Below are 11249 nucleotides of genomic sequence, written 5' to 3'. Positions count from 1 at the left end.
ATACCAAATTAGCCAGGTGTGGTGGCAAATGTCTGTAATCCCAGCTACTCGGGAGGCTGAGGCAGAAGAATCGCTTGAACCTGGGAGGCAGAGGTTACGATGAGCCATCTCAAAAAAAAAAAAAAAAAAACAAGACAGAGTCTCGTTCTGTTGCCCAGGCTGCAGTGCAATGGCACAATCTTGGCTCACCGTAACCTCTGCTTCCCGGGTTCAAGCGGTTCTCCTGCCTCAGCCTCCCAAGTAACTGGGACTACATATATGTGCCACTACGCCCAGCTAATTTTTGTATTTTTTGTAGAGATGGGGTTTCACCATGTTGGTTGGCCAGGATAGTCTCGATCTCTTGACCTCGTGATCCGCCCGCCTCGGCCTCCCAAAGTGCTGGGATTACAGGCATGAACCACCGCGCCCGGCCGAGACTTTGTCAAAAAAAAAAAAAAAAAAAAAAAAAAAAAAAAAAAAAAAAACATTGAGAGAGAGAAAGAGAAAGATAAATGCTAATGTAGATTTGGACATACCCAGAACTACAGAATCGGGTACTATGGGGGTGAGGTCCAGAAATCTGTATTTATTTATTTTATTTTATCTTTGAGATAGAGTTTTGCTCTTGTCACCCAGTTTGGAGTGCAGTGGTTGGCCAGGCTGGTCTCAAATTCCTGACCTCAGGTGATCCGCCCGCCCCAGCCTCTCAAAGTGCTGAGATTACAGACATGAGCCACTGCACCTGGTCAGAAATCTGTATTTTAATTAGTTTTCCAAATTTAAAAAACTTTCCAGGTGATTCTGATGCACTTTGACATTTGAGAACCAATGGTGTAGGAGAAAGCTCACTGGTGCCTGTGTCCTTGTTCTGGTTTAGCCTAACAGTTATATGACTAACCATGGCTGAATCCCTAAATCTCTCAAAACTCAGTTTTACAGGGTATAACAAGGGGTTTAGAATGATGCCTGAGGGCCCTTCTGTTCTAAAATTCTGTGAAAGAAAGTAAATAACTGTTGCAATTACTAGATTCATTCAATCAACAAACACTTATGTACCAGGCAGCATTCTGTTCATGGAATCAATGTATGACACAAAATTACAACTGAAATATTGTAACTTATCATTTATAATTAAATGACTTGCAAATTTTCAGACCACAAACTTTTACTGGTCCTCAATTTACAAGATTCTCATACTGCATCTGTTGTGTAATGTGAACTGGAAAACTAAGAAAATAATCCAAAGGGTCATTTTTCCAAAATTACTTAATTTTTTTTTTGAGACAGAGTCTCACTCTGTCACCTAGGCTGGAGTGCAGTGGAGCAATCTCAGCCCACTACAACCTCCTGCTCCTGAGTTCAAGCGAATCTCCTGCCTCAGCCTCCTGCATAGCTGGGATTACAGGCATGCACCACCACGCCCGGCTAATTTTTGTATTTTTAGTAGAGACCGGGTTTTGCTATGTTGGCCAGGCTGGTCTGGAACTCCTGGCCCACCTGCCTCGGCCTCCCAAAGTGCTGGCATTACAGGCATGAGCCACCGCGCCTGACCTCAGTCAAGTTTCAGTATATCTACAAGGACAGGAGATGGCGCCAGAAGGCAGTGGGATGCTTGGTTTTGGTTTTAAGGGTTTTAGCCAATGCAAGCAAGGAAAGGGCTTGAGAGTGAGGTCAGAGCTAAAACAAAGGTGCCAGAGTTTGAGTGGAAACTGAGACCGGATGGGGAGAGGGAGCTGTGTCACCTTTTTTTTTAACTTACATATAAGGGTCCTTTTGACACCTACTCCAAATCAACACAGCTAGAAAGCGACAACAGAAATGTCCACAGTAAAGCCAAAGATCAAGATAAAGTCAAGTGCCTGGAGGACGGCGCTCGCCTCCTGGCTCCCTCTGTCCTAGAAAGGTGGGCCTTTGTCATCTGGGAAGCATAAGCACCTGGATGCGTTGCTCACCCAAGATCAGGGAAGTGTTGATTCCGGGCTAAGATATCTTTGTGAAACAATATTCAGTTGTGTAGGCAAAATCCCAAAGCCCAGCAGCAGTGAAATACCTCCCAGAAGGAACCATACACAAAACATCTTATATTAAAATTTAAAAATTCATAGACGAGCCAGGAGGTGGCGCCTGGCAAGACACGCTATCTGCCTTGGGAATCGGAATCTCAGCTCAGTGCTCCACGGGAACTCTGTCCCGGTGGAGAGGTCATTCTGTGCAGACCTCTTCTTTCCTACTAAATCTCTTTTCTCATACCAAGATGTCTCTGCTTTCTTTTTTTGTTTCTTTGTGTTAAGTACCCTGATTCCCGGGAAGTCTAATTTATACTTCAAGCCTTTACTCTTCTTAGATGGGATGGATGGGGCTTTGGGGAACCTCAAAACATAAAACTTTCCTGAAGGGGACAAATAATTCAGAGGGTGGTAGGAGAAGAAGGGAAATGACATCAGCAAAATGGCTTTGCTTTGCAGATCAATCACGGGGGACAGAAAGGCACAGTGAGCTCCTGTCTCTGCAGGAGCTGATGATCCAGCACATGCATTATTCTGTTCATTTGGCTTTTATCCTGCGCCCTTATTTAGCTTCTGCTCCCTTTGTTTGGCTATTTATTGCTACTCGGCAGGAGCAAGGAAGGCAGAAGGAGCTTCAAATGGGTGCATCCTCCTGGCTGGTGCCTCTGGTGAAGGGCATGGAGAAGAAAGAGGTTTCAATGTCTGGCTTGAAAGCATCTGTGGGTTTCACATTCTCTAACGAGGGATTTAGGATGTACATTCCAATCGGGATTTCCAGTCCCGTGGGGAGCAAACATCAGCTCACATTCCTAAGACGCGCAGCCTCCATACTCCACTGGCGCAGCTCCTTGGTGGCAGGTTTCATTCAGTGCCACATGTCCTGCTTCAGCCCTTTGTTGGGCTGGAGGGAAGACCCTGGGCCCCTCTTCCATCTGGATCACATGGTCTCTCCGGTCCCTCCCCTCTCTTTCTCTGGAGACCGCCTTTTTCTGATGGTGGTAGTGATTGTTTCCAAAGTCTCTCCTTCTTTCCTCCTGCCCTGGCCTCTCTGCCAGAGGTCAGTGTCCTCTTCAGTGACAAAAGCCGCCCTAGATCTGGGCTCCCTGGAGAGGGAGGTGGCTGGGTCTGGCAGTTACAGCCGCTGTCTCTCCATGGTGCTGCTACACCCTTCCCCCACTGGGCACACAAATGGGCTTTATCCAGCAAACAACGCTCCCCCCACCCCAGGCCACACAGGCACGTGGACCCAGGCCTCACCGTGGGAAGGGGGTGGTGACAGGCACAGAAGAGATTGCTCCAGATGAGTTCTCCTCGCCTTGCTTCTCTTCCTTAGAACTCAGGACACAACTCAGGTTTTAGTTCTTGACTTCCTCCACCCCTCGCCTGCACCCTGAGTCCCCAATTCCTTCTTGTTATATATCTCCTAATTCTGGACTCTTCCCATTCCAGGGCAGCTCAGATTCTGCAGGAAATTGGGAACAGGTACCCCCACCATCTGCCCCATACCACCCAGGCAGCTGCTCCTCAGAGGTGAAGCCAGGCGGAGGGATGAAAATACAGTGTCCTCTTGAGGGGGCTGAGTTGAACCCCAAAACCCATTCCTTGACCCCGCCTGCTCCAGAGAACACCTGTCTAAGCAGCATCTGTGTGACTAGCAGAGGAAGGAAGAGCTCACCCCAGCTGGGCTCCTGAGCCAGGGCAAGGGCTCCAGTGAAACTTGCCGCGCTCCAGCTCCGAGTGGGGCCATCCTGCATGCCTAATTGGCTATTTAAGGAGCTGTTCACCAGCAGCCCAGGCAGGCCCCCCTCCACACATACACCCGTCCAGAGCCACCTTAAAAGCAGGAGGCAGTGGTAAAGTCGCTGGCCAGCTAGTGGAGTGGAGACTGCAGAGGGAGATAAAGAGAGAGGGCAGAGAAAAAGGCAGCAAGAGATTTGTCCTGGGGATCCAGAAACCCATGGTACCCTACTGAACACCAAATCCCCTGGAAGCCCACAGAGACAGAAACAGCAAGAGAAGTAGAGATAAATACACTCACGCCAGGAGCGCTCTCTCTCTCTCTCTCTCTCTCTCTCTCCCCCCCCCCCCCCTCCCTCCCTCTCTCTCTCTGCCTGTCCTAGTCCTCTAGTCCTCAAATTCCCAGTCCCCTGCACCCCTTCCTGGGACACTATGTTGTTCTCCGCCCTCCTGCTGGAGGTGATTTGGATCCTGGCTGCAGATGGGGGTAGGTACAACTAAATGTCTGTGTGTGGATTTGTACTGATGTTCACATGTCGCCAGGTGTGCCGAATGCGGGGAGGAGAGGTGTGAAAGGAAGCCTAGAAGCTGGAATAATAGGCTCAGAGATGAGGAAAAAACAGCAGGGTGTGGAGGAGACCACTTCCCTTCTTTACCTTTTGTCTCTCCAGCCTTGCTGTTACTGGAGGTCGGGGAGAACTAGCGGCGGGCAGGGTGTGTACATACGCAAGTGCTGGAATTTCTTGCAGGCTACAGATTTTCTCCAGAGCTCTTTCCCCCACCCCCTGGTACCAGGCAGGACTCCTGGACTTCTTTATTTACAAACTCCTCCAAATAGGGAGTCAAAGAGGCCTGGAGTGAAAAGAGGATAGATGGGGGTAGGGGAAGAATACTTCCTGCCCAACTCAGACCCTGATCTCCAATTCATCCCCTTTTGGCCAAGATTCCCTCTTCATTCTGTGGAGTGACTAACTCCCTGGTTATCCTCTGAAAGTAGCAGTAAGAGTCAACATTTGTTTGACACTTTACAAAGGACTTTCAGGAGCTCCCAGGAGATGAGGAGGGATTCTTGGGAGAACAGGCCGAAGCACTCCAGGAGTGTTCCCAGGAACTCCTAGACCTCATTTTTGTGTTTCCTGTGCCTAGCACAGTATCCAGCACATACTAGGTGTGTAACTGAGGTTTGTGGAAAGAGCAGGGTGAGGGGGGTGTCCAGAGAGCAGAAGGCAAATGCAGAGAGGATGGGGGCAGGTGGGCAGCCAAATGGAGAGTCACAAATCTCATCTGAGGAGAAAGAAAAAAATAGGGAAAGAGGAGGAAGAGACATAATAAGTGTGCTGAGGCTCTGACCAGAGGGGACGGGCACCTTACAGACCAGGGAGTTCGAGTTGTTGGGGGGTCCCACAGAGATGGTAAATGAGAGGCTGCCTCCAGCTCTCCCTTGGGCCAGCAGAATAGGTCGAGGATAAGAGCAGGACAACTCACAAGTTTGAGAAATTTAAGGGAATAAGAGAGAGAGAAAGAGGAAGGAATTTAGGATTTTTCTCCAGAGTTTTCTAGTAGTATGAATATTGCAGCATAAACCACGAAGCCCTTCGTTTTCTTCTTGAGGCAGTTTGGCCGTATGGAGGGGCTGGACCTGCAGACCCTCAGCCTTTGAGTCAGACAGGGCTGCACGAGAGCCTGGCATGTGACCCAGCTGGCAGCTCTCTTCTCTACACACAATGCTTCACTTTCATCCTGTCCCTGCCAGCCTGGCCGCCTGTGCCCACCCACCACCCTCAATCTACAGTAGACCCTGCCCTGACTCCTGCCCTTCCCTAACCATCTGGGAATGTAGGGAGCTGAGCCTCCTGGTGATGAGGAGTTTCCTCTAGAGCTAATGGGACCAGAAGGGAATAATTTACATATGATTTTACGGCTCAGTGCCTTTATTCATGCAATTTTGCAAAGCAAAGGAATAATCCCCCCTTCTGCCCTCAGTAGCACCCCCCAGCACACACTCTGAATTCCTTTCTCCTCCCCACTTTCTAGTCCCTATCCTTCAAAACCTCTGCCCACACCCTCACCTCACCCATCCCAATCTTCTAAGTGTTAGATTGATTTGGCACAGGTTAGAGAAAAGTAAGGGTTAGGCCAATCGCACATTTGGATCCAGGTTAATTTTAGTCTCTGGGCTTTACCTCTTTTCCTTCCTCCTCCCCTTTTACTCGGCAGGCACCAGCACAGACTGGCTGGTGATTTTAAATAGGCCCCCCGACCTTTCCACAGAGGTGTCCAGTTTCAGGGCTTCCTTTGGAAAGTGCTGAAGCGGAGGGAGGAGAGACAGCAGAGAGGGAGGTGGAGCAGTACAGAATGCTGGAGGGAGGGGAGCGTGGAGGACAGGGCTCTGCCTCAGGCTGCGCTGGCTGTAACCCAAACTATTCTGCCTTGCAGGTCAACACTGGACATACGAGGGTGAGCAGATCTTGCGGCCTCCCGACAACCCCTTCACACTGGGACCTCCTCACCTGGCAAGAAGACACACTGTGCGGGTGGGAGGAGACTTCCTTTAGCTTCTCACCCTAGCTCCTCCCTTCTGGATCTCCTCCTGCCTTGAGTTTCGCATATATGGCTCCTAGATCCTGCTCTAATCATCAAATCCTACACCTCCTGATTTGGCAGAAAAGCTAGTTAAGTCCTCAGTAAATCATGTAGGAGGGAGGGAGCTGGGGTGGAAAGGAAGCTGGGTGGGAACTCTGGGAGCTTAGCTGCCAGGTCTCCTTCTGGCTCTGTCTATCCTAATCCATCCTACCCCTAACCTGCATCTGAAATTGGGACAGAGGTGGAGATCAGGGGTAAGGAAGAGGCTGGCAGGATAGTTTGTGACCCTGGGGGAGGTGGAACTCAGTTCCTATGAACTACTGATTAATGACTTAACTGAACTCCAGAGCCCATGATAAACGGTCAGTGTGAGAGCAAGAAATGAATGATGAAAAGTTAAGATAACTGAATCCCAAGGCCACTTGATAGGGGGCCTCCAGGAGACCCTATCTCTCTAAGATCTTTTTTTTTTTTTTCTGAGACAGAGTCTTGCTCTGTTGCCCAGTCTGGAGTGCAGTGGTGCAATCTGGGCTCACTGCAAACTCCACCTCCTGGGTTTAAGTTATTCTCCTGCCTCAGCCTCTCGAGTAGCTGGAATTACAAGTGTCCACCACCCAATTACAAATACAAAAAATGTTTGGCTAATTTTTGTATTTTTAGTACAGACAGGGTTTCACCATGTTGGCCAGACTGGTCTCAAACTCCTGACCTCAAGCGATCCACCTGCCTCGGCCTCCCAAAGTGCTGGGCTTACAGACATGAGCCACTGTGCCTGGCCTACCTAGGATCATTTTATTTCTCCCATTTTTCTACTCCTACTCTCTAATCCCATCTCTCAAGGTATTCAGGTTTTCTATGCATCCCCTCTCCCCCCATTCAGCTTTCTTGTCCTCAAAATACAGGTAAGTAAAAGAGCTACCACTCCCCATTCATCAGGATAGTTGGGGAATCATCACTGCCTCTGGGTAAGGAAGGGGAACTGTAGCGTGAGAATCAACGGGACTCCTACCTCACCCATCCCTGTACAACTGGGGTCTTAACTGAGTGGAGGGAAGTTCATTTCTACCTCCACCCAGATGTATGGCTTGGTTAGGGGAAGGGTCAAAGGGACGGGGGGTTGTTGAAGGTTAGCTACAGCTGGAGGACAGGACCAATGTCTTTGGTAACCCCCACTAGGCCCACATGGTCAGGACCACTGGCCAGCCTCTTACCCTGAGTGTGGAAACAATGCCCAGTCGCCCATCGATATTCAGACAGACAGTGTGACATTTGACCCTGACTTGCCTGCTCTGCAGCCCCACGGATATGACCAGCCTGGCACCGAGCCTTTGGACCTGCATAACAATGGCCACACAGGTAAAAGCACAGGCTCAAAGGAGTTGTAGGCTCCAGCTCAGAATTTAAGAGTCAGATCCTTTTGTAGTTCATGAGCGTGATGATGGGGTGTTCATGAGCATGCGTAAGATGTGCCACCCTCGAACCTTGTTATGATGTTGGCACATTACCCATCTGACATAAACAAATAAGCTCAGGAGTCAGAGGAAAGCAGCATTCTCCTAACCTGCAAATTCTCAAAAACCTTTGTCCATGAATTTGGAGATATGAGAATAGGGATCAAGATCCTGTAGCCAAGGCAGGAATCAAAATGTTTATAATCAAGCTCAATAGGTAGGTTAGTATCATTGCACTGACTTGAACCGAGAAAAAGGAAGATATACTAGAAAAGCACTGGCCTGTGGGAGAAACTGGGTGCTACTGGGGGAGAAAACTGGAAGAGGGCCAAGTCTCCCAAGAAGTGGTGGCAACCCAGCAGTGGGAATGTATCCACATTCCTCCACCAATCCTAGTTTGCTCTTTTCCTCACAGTGCAACTCTCTCTGCCCTCTACCCTGTATCTGGGTGGACTTCCCCGAAAATACGTAGCTGCCCAGCTCCACCTGCACTGGGGTCAGAAAGGATCCCCAGGGGGGTCAGAACACCAGATCAACAGTGAAGCCACAGTTGCAGAGGTACCAGGGAACAAAGAGCTGGGACTCAAAGTAACAGGGATGGTTGGTCCTGGGGAAAGGATCTGGACCTTAGAGGACAGCAGGGGAACAGTGGCAGCTAGTATCAAGGCCTTGAAGAGGGTGGGGACATCCCATGATTCAATTCCCTCTTAATTCCTTCAGCTCCACATTGTACATTATGACTCTGATTCCTATGACAGCTTGAGTGAGGCTGCTCAGAGGCCTCAGGGCCTGGCTGTCCTGGGCATCCTAATTGAGGTCAGTAGCCCCCAGTCCCTTCCAGGTTTCTCTCCGCTTCCTCTGCAACCCTCACACCTATTTCTGTTGCTGGCCTCCCTCCTATGGCAGGCAGCAGCCCACCCTGACCATTTATTCTGTACATAAATTTCTTATTCCAAACATGGACTCATTCCAAACTCTCTCCCTTTCCTCCTCTTCCAGGTGGGTGAGACTAAGAATATAGCTTATGAACACATTCTGAGTCACTTGCATGAAATCAGTCATAAAGGTGAGCCTTAAAAACCTATAGCAGGAAGTAAGATTAGACTTTCAAAAAACTTTCAAAAAATATCCTAAAAAGCCTTGGGATGAGGCAATTACTTACAGCCAAGGAGTTCTGCATCTGGGAGCCCTATCTAGGTAAGCTAGGACACACTACAAGGAAGATGAGTCCCAGTCTGTTCTCCCCAGATCAGAAGACCTCGGTGCCTCCCTTCAACCTAAGAGAGCTGCTCCCCCCACAGCTGGAGCAGTACTTCCGCTACAATGGCTCGCTCACAACTCCCCCTTGCTACCAGAGTGTGCTCTGGACAGTCTTCTATAGAAGGTCCCAAATTTCAATGGAACAGGTAAGTGGTGGAGAAATGAGGTGAGGCGAGACACAGTTGTAACTTCAGACCCCTTCCCACTCCCCAAAGTGACACCTCTCCCACACTTCTGCTCCTCAGCTGGAAAAGCTTCAGGGGACATTGTTCTCCACAGAAGAGGAGCCCTCTAAGCTTCTGGTACAGAACTACCGAGCCCCTCAGCCTCTCAATCAGCGAATGGTCTTTGCTTCCTTCAGCCAAGGTGATTCTGCATGGCTCAGAAGAGATGGGAAACTGAGGGGAACACAATGGCAGGAACTAGGGAGCCAATGGGAAGAAAAGGCTAATAGGAGAGGGGTTTTCGGGACTTGCTTGGACTGGGAACCAACCCCCACCCCAGGGTGCCTGGGTGATTCTCCCAGGCATAGCAGCAGAGTGCTGCTCCCAGCTGGGATGGGGATCTGAAGTCCCACTGACCCACTTTCTTCTCTTACAGCGGGATCCTTGTATACCACAGGTAAGGCAGCCTTATAAGATATTGTGGGGAGGGGAGGCATCCTCACCGAGTCGGGGAAAGGCTCAAAATCTGTTAGTCCTAGGCTGACACCTTTTACCTTTATCTCCCCCAGGTGAAATGCTGAGTCTAGGTGTAGGAATCTTGGTTGGCTGTCTCTGCCTTCTCCTGGCTGTTTATTTCATTGCTAGAAAGATTCGGTGAGGTCCTACTTTCCATTCCTCCAGTCCTTTCTTTCTTTCTTTTTTTGGGAGATGGAGTCTTGCTCCGTTACCCAGTCTGGAGTGCAGTGGTGCACAATCTCAGCTCACTGCAACCTCTGCCTCCTGGGTTCAAGCAATTCTCCTGCCTCAGCCTCCTGAGTAGCTGGGACTATAGGCACGCACCATCACACCCAGCTAATTTTTTTATTTTTAGTAGAGACAAGGTTTCACCGTATTGGCCAGGGTGGTCTCAAACTCCTGACCTCAGGTGATCCGCCCGCCTTGGCCTCCCAAAGTACTGGGATCACAGGCGTGAGTCACCCGCTTTTTGAGACAGGATCTCACTGTTGTCCAGGCTGGAGTGCATGGCTTTATCACAGCTCACTGCAACCTCCACCTACTGGATTCAAGTGGTCCTCCCACCTCAGCCTCCTGAGTAGCTGGGACTATTGGCATGTGCCACCATGCCCAGCTAATTTTCATATTTTTAGCAGAGACAGGTTTTCACTATGTTGTCCAGGCTGGTCTCCAACTCCTGACCTCAAGTGATTCGCCTGCCTCAAGCCTCCCAAAGTGCTGGGATTACAGGTGTGAAACACCTCGCCCAGCCCTCTTTTCTATTAAAAATCATTCTCCTATTCCACCTCTAATCTGCTTCACTTAGATAGCAGTCATTCTCACGAGCCACTCCCCTTTCCAGGAAGAAGAGGCTGGAAAACCGAAAGACTGTGGTCTTCACCTCAGCACGAGCCACGACTGAGGCATAAATTCCCTCTCAGATACCGTGGATGTGGATGACTTCCCCTAATGCCTATCGGGAAGCCTCTAAAATGGGGTGTACAGTCCGGCCAGAAACACTGTAGAAGTAGTAGGCAGACGTCCTCCTTCCCCTGGACATCTCCTACAGAGAGGAATGGACCCAGGCTGTCATTCGAGGAAGAACTGCAGAGCCTTCAGCCTCTCCAAACATGTAGGAAATGAGGAAATCCCTGTGTTGTTAATGCAGAGAACAAACTCTGTTTAGTTGCAGGGATATATCCCAAAGTCCTCTACCCCCTCACTTTTATGGCCCTTTCCCTAGATATACTGCAGGATCTCTCCTTAGGATAAAGAGTTGCTGTTGAAGTTGTATATTTTTGATCAATATATTTGGAAATTAAAGTTTCTGACTTTAATTCCGGCCTATCCTTTGAGGCTCTTGAGGGTGGGTAGGTTCCTGAATCCCTCAGGTGGTAAAGATGTGCAAAGGATGGGGAAAAGAAGCATGGGTGATTAACTCCTTTTATCCCACCCCTGGATGGAAAGATTAGCTTCTGGGAAAACACTTAACCCAAAGTTTCAGACATGTTAAACCACTAGCCCAGATTTCTGCCCTTGCACCAAGGCTATGCTTGGAGATCAGTGGTTGA

The 11249-nt window shown here is 49.4% G+C and overlaps 1 protein-coding gene and 1 non-coding gene across 3 annotated transcripts; both read left to right on the top strand.

Annotated features, from left to right (window-relative positions):
- Positions 1-3775: 3775 nt before the first annotated feature.
- On the top strand, positions 3776-11015 carry CA14 (carbonic anhydrase 14). 2 transcript variants are annotated; one of them, XM_008019249.3, is made up of 11 exons: positions 3776-4212; positions 6162-6182; positions 7485-7664; positions 8175-8317; positions 8480-8575; positions 8759-8825; positions 9008-9165; positions 9265-9385; positions 9620-9640; positions 9753-9837; positions 10541-11015. In XM_008019249.3, exons 1-11 carry the CDS (start codon positions 4158-4160, stop codon positions 10605-10607), a joined length of 1014 nt encoding a protein of 337 aa, XP_008017440.3. In that variant the 5' UTR covers positions 3776-4157; the 3' UTR covers positions 10608-11015. The 2 variants fall into 2 exon arrangements, with proteins under 2 accessions (XP_008017440.3, XP_037853948.2); XM_037998020.2 differs by lacking the exon at positions 8480-8575 and having other exon boundaries at positions 10541-10648.
- On the top strand, positions 7720-7823 carry LOC119624643 (small nucleolar RNA U13). Its single transcript, XR_005240796.1, has one exon. It is a non-coding gene; the product is annotated as a small nucleolar RNA U13 (small nucleolar RNA).
- Positions 11016-11249: the final 234 nt, after the last annotated feature.

The sequence above is a fragment of the Chlorocebus sabaeus genome, chromosome 20 (assembly GCF_047675955.1).
Source record: "Chlorocebus sabaeus isolate Y175 chromosome 20, mChlSab1.0.hap1, whole genome shotgun sequence".
Classification (NCBI taxonomy): domain Eukaryota; kingdom Metazoa; phylum Chordata; class Mammalia; order Primates; family Cercopithecidae; genus Chlorocebus; species Chlorocebus sabaeus.
The sequence above is the reverse complement of the archived record's forward strand: the minus strand, read 5'-3'. Positions and strand labels throughout refer to the sequence as shown.